Genomic DNA, 18,732 nt, shown 5'->3' with positions numbered 1-18,732 from the left:
GTGAATTTTGAACCACGTCGGCAGCTGCAACTTGTAAGAGACGTTGCCTACCCTACTGATAATTGGGAAGGGTCCTTCATACTTGCGCACCAATCCTTTGTGGACTTTGTTCTTAAAGAATTGGAGTGATGCTGGTTGGAGCTTTACCAACACCAAATCGCCAACTTTGAACTCTTGCGGTCGCCTTCCCAAGTCTGCCCACTTATTCATCCTTTTTGCTGCCTTCTCCAAGTAAGCTCGCGCAATGTCTGTATTTCGATGCCACTCCTTTGCGAAATGATAGGCTGATGGACTACTCCCAGTATACCCAATCGCCCTGGTGTGCGGAGTCGACGGTTGTTGTCCTGTGATAATCTCGAAGGGGCTCTTGTTGGACGCAAAGCTCCGCTGCAAGTTGTAGGAGAATTGGGCAATGTCCAACAGCTTCACCCAATCTCGTTGATTGGCACTCACGTAGTGCCGAAGATATTGCTCCAAGAGCGAGTTTATCCTTAACAGGTAAAAGAAGAGAAGGATAAAAAGAAACCCAGTGAATGGTTGTGATATAGCAAGCCAACCTCTTAACAGGTAAAAGAAATACTAAATCAGCAGCTCAAAACAATTAACTTATGCTAAGAGCATATAGATGTAACAATTTTATCAGATGCCTCCCGAAGAGTTTATCAGACGCCTTCGAAGAGACATTCGATAAAATTAACATAACTTTGTTGGCAGAACATTACGTAAATTAGCAAAGCAAACTAAATACACAATAAAACAAATTAAGAAACAAAGCATCACAATGTTTTTCTAAATAGCCTAAATTATAATGCAAATCAACGAGCAAACTAAATGCACTTAGATGATGATGTAACAACTTAAGAAACAAATTATCACAATGTTTTGATAATAAAATTTTTTTTATCATAAAACAGATAATAAAACAGATAAATGCACATAGATGATGTAACAAAATAAGAAACAAATTATCATAATGTGTCTATAACATAATTTTTTTAACGTAACCTAAAAGGAAGGCTTAAATGTCTAAAAAAAATTTTAACATAACCTAAAAAAAACTTAGATAATAAATAAATCATAAAAATAACTATTTCGCTAGAAGAAGGACTTGAACCTCCGACCTTGTGGTTAACAGCCACACGCTCTAACCAACTGAGCTATTCCAGCTGTTGATTATAATTTCAACCGTAAATTTTAAAACCTATAGATAACTAGGCTTAAGAACAAAAATAGAACAGTTGTAAATAGAAAAAACAACTACTAATATCCTATTAACATTCTATTTACATTATATGTAGATGAAGCTAACATCCTATGCTCCTCTGGTCATGATCCAAATTTTAGTTTTTTAGTGCCCTCTAATATGCTTTAGTTTTACCTATTTTAGTCAAGGACTAAATTAGTACCGACTGTCATTAATTCTCAAAAAAAATACATGAATGATAGAAGGTTAAATATTACAAGTACTTCAAAACTCAAAAGAAATAGTCCATATCCATGAGAAGATGGAGGGAAACAATATACGAGAGGATATAAAATTTATATATATTATCAACAAGATGAGGGAGAAGGATAATCTATGTTATGTATTCTCTTTCATCCTGTTGATAATATAAAAGATTTTGGAATGATGTGATAGAGAGTAGCAAGAAATTTCATACGCCAATAGATAATACATTCATAGAACAAAAGGTTTAAAAGGTACTTGTCAACAGATATAACCTGTATGCTAACTGTTAAGAGTGGGCGTCGTGAAAATTTCCCCTATTATAATCGTACTAAGGGTGAAATGTTGACTGTCGACCACTCCAAGCCTGTTATTCCCTTCTATAACAATTATTTGTTCTCACATCCCCAAATACTTTACTTCCTATAGAAATTCGTTCTCCCGGTCACAAGTTGCTTTCTACCACATCGTCTCAAACAAAGTTTTACCATGATAAAATTGAAAATATATGTAATCATGAATCGTCATTAATTCAATGATAGAGGAAGCCTCAACAATGGATAACTTAGGATAATTATCAAGAGAAACTTAGCAACCGACTGCACAACTTAACTACATAGTTAAGGAACCGATTTATAAAACAGATAGAGAGAGAAAAAAAAAACTGATCTTTGATGAACCGGTTGAGATCAAAATGTAACCACAAACATTATGATGATGAAAAGCGTAGCCTCCTCCATGAAAAAAGAAACATGTAGATATCCTTCAAATGAAACAATACGTGAATCATGCAAAGTGATACAAAAACATATAATGTGGTGCAAAGATTAATAAATAAATATGCTTTTATCTCTTTTAAATGGTTTTGATACTTGAACAGAATCTCATATCATTACCAATTTACATAGTACCAATTTGGCTAACATAATTGTATGAAATAATATTTGTTTTTGCTCCTCCATGTTCTTTCAAACAATGTATGTTTTGCTCCTACTTAAGATAAAAAAATGTTGGGTTTGACAAATAAAAATATCTGATGCAATAAAAGGCTATAATGCTCTCTAAGAATAAACCTGACAGTCATTTGTATATTGCTTAAATCATCTGAATCATCCAATTACAGTGAGATTTTTTTTTTTCCCAGTAACAGTTGCTTCAAAGGTTTTCTTTTTTCCTTTTTTAACTTTTGCCACAACCTATTTTGCTAAGAGCCAACTGAATGTTCTAATTTTGGATGTATTTTCCTTCGTATTTATATTTACTATTTTAGATAAAGTTTGAAGGCAGATTTTCAGTTGTAAAGATAACTCATAAGTTATCTGATCATCTTGTATAAACAAGATTGTGTCATATTTTTAAACAGAATTTGGCATTCTGAGATTGCCAAGCAAAGATAACTCTTCTCCCATAAGTTATCCTAGTTTATTATATAAACAAGGCTATGTCATGAGATTGGTTTTCTTTTATACAAAAATATGTAAGGCTATCTCCTCTCTTATTATTTTTCATAGGCTTTCTAACAGTTAGAAATGGTAGCCAGACATGTTCTGGACAAAAAAACAACTTACAAAGCCCTTTCCCTGTATTGTGGCACACTTGGAATGTTGAAAAACATAAAGTTTGTAAACTAAAGTTTCATTAAAAATACTCATAAGACAGATCCCAACACCTGAGACTCATCCCTCGGCTGAATGTTCAAAATTAAAGAGTACCATCACATTTCAGGCAGCCCATGGCTTATAATGGATAGTTGAGAGGCTGCTCTGTAGATTTATTTTCTTACCATGATTGTCATAACTAAACTGACAATACCCATGAAAGGATAAACGTATGTGTTTTCTAATGCCCAATCCAAGTTTGTACAGGAGCATCATAAGACTATGCCAGCTTTCTAGAAAATTATAAAGATTGCGAGAACAAGTAAAATATAAAGAGCTCTTCTATCATGACATCATAACTTGAACCCTTGTATCCACCTTCTTTTTATTTTCACACAACTTTACAGTGTAAGTCTATGATAACTCCTAATGGTTTATGTACCTTGGTTGACATAAAAATGAGGCCCTAGTGATATTTTGAACAATATTTGTAAAGAAACAACAGGTCCGACATCCATAAGATAAGAAAATCAATGCATCATTTTTTAAAAGCCAATGTAAGATTGTATCCATCGTAACGGGGACACAGTCTGTAGGTTCATGTTCATTGAATGGCGCCACTATATTACCGAAAACATGGTTTGATGTCCTCCCGTTAGCCATTTTGTACCATCATGCTACTGCATTAATGTATCATGCATGCTTTATCATCATAAAATGGGCATAATATTTTCAGAAAAATAAAGTTCACTGTCAGACAAATAGGGGAACTCTGTTGCAATTCAAACAAGTAAAAAAGAACATAACAATCCAACAAGAGCAACTGTTGGAATCCGATTTGGCAATCATCAATCATAATTTAGATCGTGAAAAAAACCCTTACCATTATGATTTCAGATGAAGAAACTTTTCGACAGTAAAGGAGAGGAAAAGCAGGCAGTACCCTTGTTGCACCTAAAATCCACTTTAAGCTTCGTTGCTGATGTAGGATCATCAGGGAGCAAAAGTAATTACATCTTCTGTCTGCAGACCATCGAACAAGATTGATCATGGGCGTTAGCATTAGGTATTTCAACAATAACAAAAAAAAAATTTCTTGAAATGGAATAGAACTTGCAAACACCAATTAGATCATAGTTCTTCCTCAGATTAATAGACAGTAGACCCACATAAGAAAGAACCTACCGAAGAACTAACAAGTATTTGCGTTCTGGGCCAAGAAAATTGGGAAAAAAAAAAAGAAGCTCACGATGGATAAATACTGCAAACATATCATCAAACAAGACAACAATAAACGTGGATCAGTGCCGTGTAAATTTCGATTCATCTTGACTCCAAATAAAATGTTCTTGACTAGGGACTACGAGTCACATCACTTCGAGCTTCGGCAGCAACAACAACAAGAACTTGATCCAACGAACAGAAACTAGTGCAATAAAGACGCGTAAAGGGAGAAGGCGAGGCAGTCACCATCTTGAGCAACCCCGGAATGTCGGGCTCTTCGACCCTCGTCTTATACTTGGCCACCACGTCGATCGCCGCCATCTGCCCGAATAGAAAATCGGAGACCTGAGGCCGCAGTGGCGGGGCGATCAAGGGCAGCGCGGTTGCGGCCGTCTCGGATGATAAAGGGCCGCGGGAGCCGATGTCTAGGGTTTCGGTCGGAGCGAGGAGGTCGGTTTCAACGTTTGGGGGAGGGGAATCTGCGATGACCGAAGCGGGAGTGCAGCCGTCGTCACGCGGGAACGATTCAATTTTCATCCTATTAAAGAGCACCTAATCAAAAGATATTTGAATCTTATTTAAGCAAACAGCCCACTGCAATTCCCATTTGAAGTGGGTATCGATCATCATCGGCCGGCGATGGGTTTGACACGAGTCTGCCCACACGAACGTGACATCTTACTAAGAACGAAAACGATACATCATCATCTCCAGGTGGCACAGTGGTCGACGTGGGTTTAGTCTGTTTAGCCACGTGTAAGTACATGGCGACACCCTACCTGCTTACGTGAACGGATGATTTTGTTGACTTTGTCAAGCGATAGAAGCAGACAATGATATCGTGGCGTTGACTTTGTCAAAGAGATGGTTCGCGGCAAAATCGTCTCATCAACGGGACCTGATGAGGATAGGATCGGCAAAGCACAGATGCTGCTTCTAGAACGTTGCAGAAAGCGTCCAACAAGAAGACATGACAGCATGGAATGAATGTGCGAGCGCAATAGTTGATGGCATGATTAGGCTTGCTTTTGGGCCTTTGGAATGCGAGGTTAATTATAATTATAATGATCCAAAAGTGCTTAGGCTTGTAGCGGTGTCGGGTTTAGGCAAGCCGTAGATGATGGGCCGGTAATGATTGTGCGTAATGGAGAATATAATTATCATTGGCCTTTCAGGGAAGCTTCTATGTCACACACACCTTTTGTTTTAATGTGGCATGATAACGTTGTGTTCCACCCGGCGAACATGAGAGGACAACATGACTTCACCTGATACGATTTCATGGTGCGTAACTTCACCTTAATCGGACTTAAGAAGATTATTAGCGTTGCATAGTGAAACTTACATCTCTATTATTTTTTTCGGTGGAAAAGAACAAAACACAGAAACAGGTGCCCACAAGGTTGATCAAGAACTAAGAAATCAAAAGGGTCAGATTCCAGGAGAGCACCGCGGAGTGAAATCATATTATATTGTAATAATTTAGGATATCAAAGTCTAAGAATACGGCTGAAAAATAGAATCTAAATCCATTTCATGATATATCGAATCGAAAGAGACATATCGAAAGAGACTAAAGATGCGATGATGAAGACCAAGGTGTGAAACTAGTAGTAGTTTGATTCGGTGCTGAATAGTTATCGATCAAGAAATAAAATATCATCGAGAATGAATAAATATATTTGATTAAATAAGAGTTATACGTTTTATAGTGTAAAATTATAAGATGGAGAAGATTAGTTTCACCAACTATGTAGACAATTCAATAAAAATATTTAAAAAAAATAGACTTAATTTTAATATTTTTTAATTGATAAAAAAATTTATCTAATCTCGTCTTCATCATTTATTCTTAATCAAATATTATTATGAAATAATATCATTTGCATTCGACGTAAGAAATATAATAATTCCTCCGTCTTTTACGGAGCTAATAAGAATTTTGAATACGCAGAGAATCAAAGGCGAATTACGTGGAAAATCCCAAGCTTTCGAACAGTAAAGTTTTCGATCAAACGCTGGCTGGCTGGCTGGCTGGCTGGCTGGCTGGCTGTCGATCGGAATCCGATCCGATCGGTCGGAGCTCAAAGCGGACGACTCCTTAACGGAGCAATCCGGATGATGTGGGATTGGCTTCCGTCAAAGAGAGCGACTGACATCGACATTTTCGCCGACGCACATGCCAAGAACTGCGACGGTCTGACCGCTAGACTCGAAGGATCAAAACGGGCCACAAAATTGAGATATCTCGTTTGATTGCTGATTTTTTAGACCCTTATCCGGATTCCAAGATTAAAAAGATTCCATCGGACCCTTTGCAATACTGATCGGCCGTAATTTGTTTAGAGAAAGAGAGAGAGAGAGAAGAAGAAGAAGACCAAAAATCTCATCCAGATTTCATTAAGAAAAAACATGGGACAGAATCCTACTCTGTAGTTATATTCTCCGACAATTTCGTGAGAAGGCCGACCGAAAGGAGAACAAAATCGTTCATGCGATCAGTTCAGTTGGGAACATGTCGTTGTATCAGATGCCAATTTGTAGTACGCATGCATGAATCTACGTATGCTATTTATAAGGAGAAAAAGAAAAATAAAAGGCCCTTGTCGACTCCCATCCAACACGAAGGCCATCACGGAGATCGTCGTCCCTTCCCCCGGCAGGGAATCTACTTCGAGTGGCGAGATAAGCTAGTATGGGATGCTCGTGTCAGCTTCTCACCAACCTTTCGTCTGTAGAGCGCGGGCTCCAAGTTCCCATGCCCGACACTTGCTCTCATCCCCGTGGGAGAGCGGCTACAAACTTCTAAGCGTCGAATTTACCGACAGGCGTTCGATCTTCGGCCGTGCGCACCGTCACGCCGTGGACAGAGACGCTGTTCCGAGTAGACAATCCTCGTGACTCCCCCCCTCAACCCCTCGGCACATGTCTCGCACCGCGCGATGCCCACAGACCTTGTCTTCCTCCGTGGAGTCCAACAGTCGATGCGAGCGATCAAGATCGGTCAGGCGCGGAGACGCATGTGATGGGATCGTTTTTAATATTGAAGTGGTGAGACGACGATGATGCCGTGGGCACTGTTGTCGTCATCTGGGACGACGGTGAATCGTTGATGGGGTGAGTCGATGCCGTCGGAATCCAGGCATCGGAGATGCGTCGAGGTAAACGGGCGGAGATCCCGGACGGTGGTTGAGACTTCGCTTTCAGAGCATTAATGGCGACATTTGATTCGCTCGAAACGTGTCCCGGCGCGGGACCACGAAGGCGGCCCGGTGCACCTCGTTTCGAAAGCTACCATTCATCCCCCTCTCCTCTCCGCTGCCGATGAAGCTTTCGTATCGATGGGGTTCCCTCTTTCCTCGCGTAGCAAAGAAGGTGCGAGAGTCGAATCATTGGGTTCGGGGAAGTTGACGGAGAAACCACGCAATCGCTGGACCATCCAAACCGACCTCCTGATATAGATGGGAGTGTAGCGGACCCATGCTTTGGGTCAGAATCCCGGAGACCTACCTATAAGGTTACGACGACGGTCGTTGCTTCTAGGCAGAGATAGTTGGTTTTTGTTGTTTACTGAGAAGCTCGAGGTTATCGGTCGTTGAGTCTGCGTTGATTTCTGCAGCAGGAGGGTCAGAGTCCTCCGATCTGTAATGCGAGGGAGTTGGGTGTTGTTAGCACACAAGTGTCATTGATATGAATCTGGAAACGCTTTGTTCTCATTCCGAGGCGAAGCCAAACAGAATGACGTGGAGCCTCCAAGCACAAGTGTGCGAACAGCTTGCGCCAGAAGTTTGACAGGACGCTGCAGCTGGAGTTACCGACCTTTTTTTTTTTGTTGGGGGGGTGGGGGCTCCGAGGCTGATGCCGATTCATTCCCGTCCGTCCGATACAACAGAAGGAAGGCAAGGGCAAAGTCGACGTTATATACACAGCATATGAGATATATATAAATATAAAAATATATGACGGTTTGTACGTCGCAAATCGAGTGCGAGCGAGGCGAGATGCATTTTGCGTGGTGTGCAGTGAGGCCCGCAGTCCACTGATGATATAATAATGGCACATGACATGAGTGTACGGCCTCCTCCCGATTCCTGATGCCCACTAGAGGGAAAAAGGAGGGGAGTGCTTGAGGCGACTCGTGGGACCCGCCGTGGCGTAGCCCACAATCCATAATCGGCGTCTGCCACCCCGCACCTGTGTGGCCCCTTTTTCTTTTCTTTTTCTTTTTTTTTTACCAACGGTGGGCCCGGCGGTGCGCCACACACCGAGCCAACCGTCTTTTACTCCCCATTCCCCATTCCCCATTCCCATTCCCATGCCCTTTTTTATTTTTTCTTTTTTGAAGACTATTTATCATTTGGTGGTGGAGGGCTATATATAGAGTCCCCAAAACCAACTCCGAAGCCCCTCTCCTCCTTCCCCCATCTCTATGTTGGTTTTCTTAACCTGACTGAAAAAAAAAAAAAAAGTATCCTAGTAAATAGACGAGCTGGGGTTTGAGAGGGTAATTCCCAATTCGACGATCAAAGTGGCGATGCCTCCGCGGTCGGAGCCGATAGAGACGGCCGCAGCAGAGGAAGAGGAAACACGGGGAGCCGAGCCCAAGGTGGAGGAGATGGAGCCGCTTATCCCCGGGTTGCCGGACGAGGTGGCCGAGCAGTGCCTCCTTCACCTGCCCTTCCCTTACCAGTCCCTCGCCCGCTCGGTTTCCTCGTCCTGGAACCGCGCCCTCTCCAGCTCGTCCTTCATCCGGTCCAAGGCGAAGGCCGCCGCCGCCCTCTCCCTCCCATACCTGTTCGCCTTCGCCTTCGACCGCTCCACCCTCCGACTTCAGTGGCAGGCCCTGGACTGCCGCACCAGCCGCTGGTTCGTCCTCCCCCCCATGCCGCTCCCCGCCGGGGGCGACGGCCCTCTCTGCCCGCCGGCCTTCGCCTGCGCCGCCATCCCCGGCCGCGGCGAGCTCTACGTGCTCGGCGGCATGCGGGCCGACACCCAGTCCCCGCTCCAGACCCTCCTCGCCTACCGCGCCGGCACCAACTCCTGGTCCGCCGCGGCGCCGATGCCCACCCCGCGGTGCTTCTTCGCGGCGGGGGCGATCGGGGGCCGGATCTTCGCCGCGGGGGGCGACGACGGCGGGATCTCGGCGGTGGAGTGCTACGACCCCGCGGCGGACCGGTGGGCACCGGCCGCGGGGATGCGGCGGGGGATGGCGCGGTACGACGCGGCGGTGGTCGGGCGGCGGATGTACGTCACGGAGGGCTGGACCTGGCCGTTCGACTCGTCGCCGAGGGGCGGCGTCTACGACGCGGATCGCGACGCGTGGGAGGAGATGAGGGTGGGGATGCGGGAGGGGTGGACGGGGGCGAGCGCGGTGGTGGGCGGGCGGCTGTACGTGGTGTCGGAGTGCGGGGACGGCCGGGTGAAGGCGTACGACGAGGGGACCGACCGGTGGAGGGCGGTGGCGGGCGGCGCGGTGCCAGCCGAGGTGAAGCGGCCGTACGCGGTGACCGGCGGCGGGGCGGCGGAGGATGGGAGAATCTACGTGGTGGGGAGCGGGCTGGACGTCGGGGTGGGGACGGTGGTAGCATCAGCAGCAGCGGGGGGCAGGGGGGCGGCGGAGAGGGTGGAATGGCAGGTGGTGAAGGGGCCGCCGGCGTTCGCGGATCTGGCGCCTTGCAACGCACTCGTGCTCTACGCTTGATAAGGTTAAATAATGAGGAGTTAAAAAAAGGGTTTATTACGGGTTCCACTCCCTCTCTCTCTCGTATGTACTCTGCCTGTGTTCGCTTCCTTTTTCTTTTTCCTCTACTAGTATTATTAGTATTATTATTATTATTATTTCACATGAATAATAATATACATACTTCTACTCCGCTCCCACCCACCCGTGTGTGTGTGCGCGTCTCTCGCTTTGGTCGACCGGATTAAGAATCATGGATGGACGGGCAATCAAACAAAAGCATTCTTCCGCTCCTGATGTGACCGTCGAAAACAAAAGTTACTCGGAGAATGTGATTCCATCACTGTTGAGAGACGAAAACTGTTGCCGACTGCACTGTGTAAATTATGCTTTGCATAATTTGTGGAATCCATTAATTTTGTTTGTGTAAGGCGGGATGGAATAGGGCCTCATCTTTTGAATCAAATCAATAATAAATAAGTAAAGGGTGGAGGATTTTTCTTTTTTTCTTCTTTGGCATTTATTACCAACTTGGGGGTGGGGGGCTGCGCGACTCGTGAGCTTATCTATTCGGCGATGGTCGGTGGGACCCCAACTCCGAATGGACAATTTCGTCAGGTAGTGCAGCGGGATCCACCGCCTCGTTGCCGTCAACCCCAAGCCACAATTTTATCGGCGGACTGTGGGCGGCGAGTGCCATCTGAATCCAACAATTAAAGAGAGAGAGAGAGAGAGAGAGAGAGAGAGAGAGAAAGAGAATCCCAAGCTAACTGGCGAGTGCTACATTGATCGAACCATTTGATGAGAAGCGAAAGAATACTAGTTGCCACTTGCAATCAGAGGCAAATTTGGTTTGTCCAAGGATAGGTTGGGGATCTACCGCCACATTACCCAGGAAAAAGTGACGAATTCCCGGAGTGACAAGGACGGGCTGAGAGGGACACCCACCTCCGGTGGCCATCGGGTCTGCGGGAATCAATGCATGCGAAATCACAGCGCTGTTAAGCGTTATCAATCCATTCCCAGCATACCTACTTTTTCTAGGCGACATTAATACCCAACCTGGAGAAGAATTAAAAAAAGGAAACAAACCCCCCAAGCTTTTTTCCCTATGCCACCTCCGCACACCCCTTCGGAGAGATGTCTTTCTTATCGCCGAGTTGGGTTGCTTCGGCTGATACAAAAGTTGCAGCAAGTGGGCGGAGATGGGCGCCACGCATTAACGGGTGAAAGCTGCAGAAAAGGACCGACTGCCGGGTGCATCCTTTTCTATCAAGTTTCTGGCGGCGACTCAATCGCACGATACACAGCCTACTCGATCCAGAGGGTTACCGGGTCCAATTTATCTTCGACAACTTTGACCTACTGCTGCTGAAGGATACAGCACGACTTACCACCAACCGTCCATTCAAGCATCAGTGGAGCCAACCCATCATCCTTTATCTTCTACACTTTGAAGGAAGCAGCACGGCAGCACAGCAAAATTCCATCGGGGAGAGTCATCTCATAGCGTTTCTGATAACATAGATATTTCCTCGATTGCAGAGATTTTCTCGACGAAAATCTGACTGCTCTGAGAAAAATCTTCTCTTTCATCGTGTATAAATAGACATTAGATGACACTGATTAAGATATATTTTTTTTCTTATCTTTGTAATTTCATTCTTTATTCTATCATTTCATCATGGTATCATAGCATTATTCAAAAGATGTCCGCAAACTATATTTGTTGTATCGGTCTAAGATCGATATCCTTGATAGGAGTTCGATCTTGCGGGGGCATAGTAACATAAATATTTCCTCAACTGCACAAGGAAATCTCATTGTTCAATTAAGAAAAATCATTTCTTTCGTTATATGACACTGATTAAAATATACTTTCTTCTTTACCTTTATAATTTCATTCTTCATTCTATCATTTTATCAATTTTATCACCATCCCCCTGAATACTCTGAGATACTACGGGCCTTCACACTACACAGAAAGCATATAATTGATGCTGATGATGCTCAATGGTATTCAAACGAACAAGAGAACCAAAATGACTGGTAAAGAATGCAGCTCATAGATAGGCAAAACATTCCCATTCCAAAGGAAACTCGAAGCAAGTAATCTGCGAGTCCCTAAGAGCACGCATAAAGTTCCTTGGGGCTCCTTTGTTTGTTGATGGACCTTTGCGTCGTTGGCCTTCCTAAAAACTTCATTGGTTACCTGAAGCAAAAAAAAACCCATGCGGTTTACATCTTTTACTACCAGCGGTAGCTGAATTTAAATGAAAATGCTCGAAATTAACACAGCAAATATAAGAAGAATAAGCATCACAGAGTTGGATTTTACAATCACAGAGTTGGTAATACTGAAAACCACAAGGTTAGAGCATAGTCAAAACTGGACCTCTGTGCCAACAAACAACCAAATCACACACACCATGGCTGGTGTCCCCACTGTTGCAATCGGGGCAAGTAGGCAATCAGCCGAGATTGAAAGGTTGAGACACATATGGAGGTACCTCCCCCTTGCCATTAGCTACAGTTAAAGCTGGCCCTGCCATGTTTTCTCTTTTTTGGTTTCTGTGAATGGCCTTCTTTTGCATCATATAACAATTTTAATGCTGCTACCAAAGAAAAACACAGATGCTTGCAGTAGGGACCGATCATTCCTGCAGCCAAATATTATTACACTAATCAAACATCTATTAACCGACCCAAATTATTGTTCAATATATACATATGAATAGAATAAACACTACCCTTTAAGACTCCGAAGGTGATTATTTTTATGCATGAGTAAGCATTTAAGATTTAGCATAACACTCGAGCCCAAAGAAAAGAAAATCGTATCGAAGAGCATGCACCAAAATTGAGGCTAGAAGCTAAACCAACAGCCACTCTCAAAGGCATCCTAATGAAAATGGTTGAGGCCATTATAACTATGTATTCCACATTCTGCACATATTTTGAATACTGTCCACTAAATAAAATAATATTTTAGTGATAAACACTACAATATATTTTAACAAGTTATTTGCTATATAAATGTCTCTTACTTTCGTTGTGTGTTCTTTTGAAGCGAGCAGGCCTGCTTATGAACAGATTGCCATGATATCATCTCCAGAAAACTCATCCTCTTATGAACAGATTGCCATGATATCATCTCCAGAAAACTCATCCTGATAGTAACAAATTCTTCGAGGTTAATACCATCCACCAGTGTCAATCTTATAGGTATGTATCTAGAAAAACCAACCAAAACTGAATTTAGCAGGTACCTGTAAAATATGTCATCATCCTAATGTAAGTCAGAAGAAATTCAATCTTCCCAAATGGCCAGACCAAAGCGAAGCTGGATCAAAGGCTTTTGATTCTTTAAATGCAAGAATCGATACGACATCGTCTCTCGTGTCCAGCGGTTCAGCAATTCTGACGCTGTTCTTTGAATTTCAATTTCTCCACCAGAATTGACATCATATCTAGAATATCCTCAAAGTTAACATGTTAATCACATTAAGCATCATTAAAGACGAACAAAAAATTGGCCATATATAACCACTACCTTCATTCAAGCACCTTTTAGTCCCATATGTATCGATCTCATCAATAAAAGTCTACAAGGAGAGTCAGAATTGGTGCTCTAAAGAGTTCCTTGAAAAGTTTGTTACCATCGCCCAAATATTTCTGAATCAATTCACTACCAACAACGCACACGTTGAGTTAGCCACAGCCTAAAATTGAAGGACTTCATACTTGGTCATGAAATTGGATTGCTGTATAGAGTAGACTGTCCCTACAGCAGCATTCTAGTAACAAAAAAGGACAGTGGTGCACGAGATGAAAGATGCTTTACATGACTAAAATTCACGGGTCAATCACCCCAAATACTAATTGGGTCTGACTCAAACAGAGACATGAATTAACTTGTTTGGACTATTCGGGCAGGCCAACTAAACCTTTACAGGTTGGTGAAGGAATTGGGGCAAGCATCACTGGACGCTTGAAGAGTTCAGTCAACTTGGTCTCGAACTCTGCCGCTGAGATTAAGAGGTGAACTTTTGTAATGTAGGAAGAACAATTTTTAACTGCTTTACGAGGAAAAATAAAAGTACATGTCATTTGAATATACAATTACATAGAATCTTATTCTATATCTGATTTATATCCCTCTTCCCTTTTGAATAAATAAGTTTACACCAATCAATATCTCGATATATTTGCAGATTAAGGGAATGTTTAGTGAGCCCCATCCAATTCTCTTCTTATTTGAATTCATGGACTTAGTTCATCAGTGGACTGCACCAATTACAGTCCGCTGAAACTCCACCAGTCATGGATACTAGTTTAAAAGCATGCAGTCTTCAATTAATCTACCAACCATTATACATGTGGACCTTGCATTTGACAACACGTATACTAGGGAGAACGACAAGACAAATCTATTCAACCCAACACAACCCAATCCGTTGCCAGCGCAGGAATGAAATCCCATCCCATCCCATCCCATCCCATCGGGACCGCGTGATATGTCCCAAGTCCTATTCCCCACGCGCGTCCCTTTCTCCCGCCCCACTAAGACGCGACGCCCTGTGACCTGTTCAACGACCAACTGTCGGATCCGCTGCGGTCATCTCGGAGTGTCGCGTGCCCGGAACCCGCATTCCCGTGCATCTACACGATTGATCCACGCTACCCCTGAAACGGATGACCAACACGTCACACACACCGGGCGTACACTTTACCACCTATCCTGTAAAGGATCCCGTTGCAGTAGCGCGACGGCAACCAAATCACCAGACCGAGTGTGAAACCCTTGTGGGACATCCGAGTCCCACTCACACGCAAAAGGGACGAGCCCAGAGAAACTTGAAGGAAATAAAAAACGATGAATGTTGACGAGGGTAATAACGGCGACATGACGCGCTACGATGTCAGCCACGTCTAAACGATATTCTGCTCGAGGAAAAGGGTAATAATGCTGACTTGATATGCGCCGACGTCACCCGCTCTCAGACACCGACTTCATCGTTGCCTGACCCCGCACGCTTGGCCGAGGCAGAGGAGGACGACGACCGAGGCTCGCCCAATACCCTGCGGCAGTTCGGTTCTCCACGCAACGCCAATGGCAATGTTAGACGCCATCAGAGGTACGATCCTGCTCCTACGGGCAGGCACATCAGGTAACACTAAACTTACATATAAATACCCCCGAGTTCTAAACGAAAAGGGGAGAGCACTTCTTCACTCGAAACTCCCTCCACATCCACTGACTTGATCGCCGGAGGGGTCGGGTCGAGCTTCCGACCCAACCTGTGTGCAGGTGCAAGGACGGGGTGCTTCTTCCCGGCGCTGCCGAAAAGCTTTCCTCTCGACGCAACGTCCCAACCGGACCACCGTGAACGGCAACCCGGACGACCTCGAGGGGGGCCGTGCCAGATCCCCATCATTCGGACCCCAACCAAGCCGCGTCGGCCCCGAGGCCACGACATAAAGTTGTTTACACTAACAGATTGGCGCTAGAAGGAGGGTCTGTCCGAATGTCGAGCGATCAGCAGATCCACTCTGACAAACCCGCGGTTGTTGGATTGCCCACGATCAGCACCCCGGGAGAAAACCCCTCGCGTGATGAATCCCGAGACGAACGCCCTGCCGCAACGTCGGAACGCTACTGGCGGTTGTTCAACGACCCGGGTTTATCGCCACCTGACGGCGCCCCCGCCGGCCCGTCGCCAGTATCGCCCGAGGCCTTTCACGACCTCGCTCATTAAGTTCGAGCTCTTACGGGCGTGGTGCAAACTATCATCCCGCTCGTCTCCCAACCGACGCCCCCACCCGGACTCATGCACCACTTTCCGAGCTCCCCGCTTCGCCTCGGAACCGAATAGCCCAGCCCGGGAACCGAGAGGCGGAAGATACGGTGAGTCGCCCAGAGCCTGAGGCGCCATCTGCGGACTCGACGAACGCCCTACGAGCCCAGTTGCGCCTTGTTAGTCAATGACTCGACGAAGTACACTAGGAGGTTCGCAGGTCAAAGGGAGAGCTTGGGGCGGACAGACACCAAGGGTCCCCATTCGCACCCGAAATACAAGATCAAGCGATCCCACCGCACTTCCGGCTCCCTTCGCTGGACGCCTATGAGAGCGCTACTGACCCAGCGGACCACGTGGCCGCTTTTCACGCTCAAATGGCGCTATATGGGACTTCTGACGCCTTGATGTGCAGGGCGTTTCCGACGACTTTGAGGGGGCCAGCTCGCGTGTGGTACAACAGCCTAAAGACCGGGACCATCACTTCCTTCGATCAGCTCGCCAGAGACTTCGAGCTCAACTTCCTGGCCTATGCCCGACCAAAGCCGTCCGTGGCGTTGCTCCTCGGACTCAACCAACGGGAGGATGAGCCCCTCTCCCATTTTGTGAACCGCTTTACGACGCAAATTCGGGGGTTGTCGGATGCTCATCCCTCTTTGTTAATGTAGGCATTCATGATAGGTATGCGGCCTTCCAGGTTCTTTTGGTCCCTTATGGAGTGACCCCCCACTGCGGTACCCGAGATGCTTCAGCGAGCAAGCCAGTTTGTCGCCGCAGAGACATGGATGGTCGGGAGGCGCGAAGAGCACAAGAGGGTCAAGCCGGAGCCACCCCGACAGCAGCAATCCGCTGCATCATGGCGTAGGTTGGACAGATCCGACCCGCCGACACCGAGGCCCCCTCTCCCCGCCTTGAGCTCGTCCCAAACAGAAATATTTCTCCACATAAGGGAGAAGGGACTACTCAAAGATCCCTACTCGATGAGGAGTCCGCGAGAACTTGCAAACCGGTCGAAGTATTGCCGCTTCCACTGCAGCATGGGCATGACACTGAATAGTGTCGGGAGTTGAAAAGGCAGATCGAGGAGCTTATTCGTAGAGGGCATCTTGGCCAGTACCTTCGGCCGGACAAGGAACTTTCGCCGCGCCCGGAGGGTCCCATCGAGCGACACATCGACGTGATAGCTGGCGGCCCCGCATCTGGCGGGGATTCCATGACCGGAAGAAAGGCATACGCCCGAGCCGCCCCGGCCGAAGCTCCCAGGCACGGGCCCGAGCCCAAGGTCACTTTCCCGGCCGGAGCATCCGAACAATTCGAGCATGACAATGCGCTCGTGATATCGGCCAGGATCGCCAATGCGCAAGTAAGAAGGATCATGGTCGATACCGGGAGCTCGGCCGACATACTCTACTTCGACGCCTTCCAAAAGCTCGACTTGTTCAGAGACAACATGAAGCCGATGTGCTCGGCGCTCACTGGATTCACCGGTGACTCGATCTCACCGCTGGGGGCAATCACTTTGCCCTTGACCCTAGGAGCCTCGTCGAGGTCGAAGACAGTGATGACCACATTCTTAGTGGTTGACCTCCCCACTGCATACAACGCTATTCTCGGCCGACCGACCCTCAACAAAGTCAGAGCCGTCGTCTCAACTTACTACCAAACTATGAAGTTCCCGACCCACGCCGGGATCAGAGAAGTCACGGGAAGCCCCCGTGAATCCAGGCGCTACTACCTGACCGCCGTCTCGTTACACAAGATAGCAAGGGTCGAACCACCATTAGCGGATCCTCGGGAGACAAAGAAGCCAGCCCCCCATCCTGAGCCGAGGGGGTCCACCATCGACTTGCCGCTACTAGGGGGTCAGCCAGACCAGACGGTCAAAATCGGGTCGGAGCTACCCGAGCAGGAACGAAAGCAGCTCGTCGGCTTCCTACAGGAAAATGCCGACGTCTTCGCCTGGTCGCTATCTGACATGACGGGCGTCGACCCGAAGGTCGCACAACATCACCTCAATATTTCACCCGACGCTCGCTCGGTGAAGCAAAAACCCAGACGGCAGGCCCCTGATTGGCAGCTCGCCATATGAGAAGAAGGGGATCGACTTTTAGCGGCAGGCTTCATAGAAGAAGCCAGATACCCACGATGGCTATCCAATGTAGTCCTCGTCAAGAAACCCAATGGAAGCTGGAGGATATGCGTTGATTACACCAATCTTAACAATGCATGCCCAAAAGATTTCTACCCCCTCCCAAAGGTCGACCAGGTGGTCGACGCAACGACCGAACACGCTCGCCTCTCATTCATGGACGCCTTCTCGGGATACAACCAGATCAGAATGGCGCCCGAGGACCAAGAGCATACAGCCTTTCTCATCGACCAAGGGGTATACTTTTATAAGGTCATGCATTTCGGATTGAAAAACGCTAGGGCTACGTACCAGAGAACAGTGAACAAGATGTTCGCCCACCATATTGGGCGAAACATGGAAGTTTACGTAGACGACATGATTGTAAAAAGCCAAGAGGTTGGAGCTCACCTTGTTGATCTAGCCGAGACATTCGCCACGCTACGCAAATTCAGCATGCGACTTAACCCCGCGAACTGTGCCTTCGGCGTCACCTCAGGAAAGTTCCTCGGGTTTATCGTACACGAAAGAGGAATCGATGCCAACCCGGAGAAGGTCCAGGTAGTCATCAATATGCAGTCACCTCGGACAATCAAGGACCTGCAATGCCTTAACGGAAGACTCGTCGCCATGTCTCGTTTCCTTGGCCGAATGCGAGGAAGCCTTCAAACAAATAAAGCAACACTTGGCCAGCCTCCCCCGACTTGCCTCAATCTCTCCTGGGGAGAAGCTAGGCCTCTACCTGGCTGCCTCCCAGCACGCAGAACGGGCCCGAGGAACGATACCCACCTGGGTCTGATGAGCTAACTGGCCAATAACTCCATTTTGGTCCTCAACGGCGGACCAAAATGCTTAAG

The 18,732-nt window shown here is 46.4% G+C and overlaps 1 protein-coding gene and 1 non-coding gene across 2 annotated transcripts; one reads left to right on the top strand and one right to left on the bottom strand.

Moving 5' to 3' along the window:
* Positions 1-1,093: 1,093 nt before the first annotated feature.
* TRNAN-GUU (transfer RNA asparagine (anticodon GUU)) lies at positions 1,094-1,167 on the bottom strand. Its single transcript has one exon. It is a non-coding gene; the product is annotated as a tRNA-Asn (tRNA).
* A 7,502-nt stretch (positions 1,168-8,669) lies between these two features.
* LOC135622652 (F-box protein AFR-like) lies at positions 8,670-10,141 on the top strand. Its single transcript, XM_065124673.1, has one exon. The coding sequence runs from the start codon at positions 8,804-8,806 to the stop codon at positions 9,968-9,970; it is 1,167 nt and encodes a 388-aa protein (XP_064980745.1). The 5' UTR covers positions 8,670-8,803; the 3' UTR covers positions 9,971-10,141.
* Positions 10,142-18,732: the final 8,591 nt, after the last annotated feature.

The sequence above is a fragment of the Musa acuminata genome, chromosome BXJ1-3 (assembly GCF_036884655.1).
Source record: "Musa acuminata AAA Group cultivar baxijiao chromosome BXJ1-3, Cavendish_Baxijiao_AAA, whole genome shotgun sequence".
Taxonomy (NCBI): domain Eukaryota; kingdom Viridiplantae; phylum Streptophyta; class Magnoliopsida; order Zingiberales; family Musaceae; genus Musa; species Musa acuminata.
This window is presented reverse-complemented; position numbering and strand designations above follow the sequence as displayed.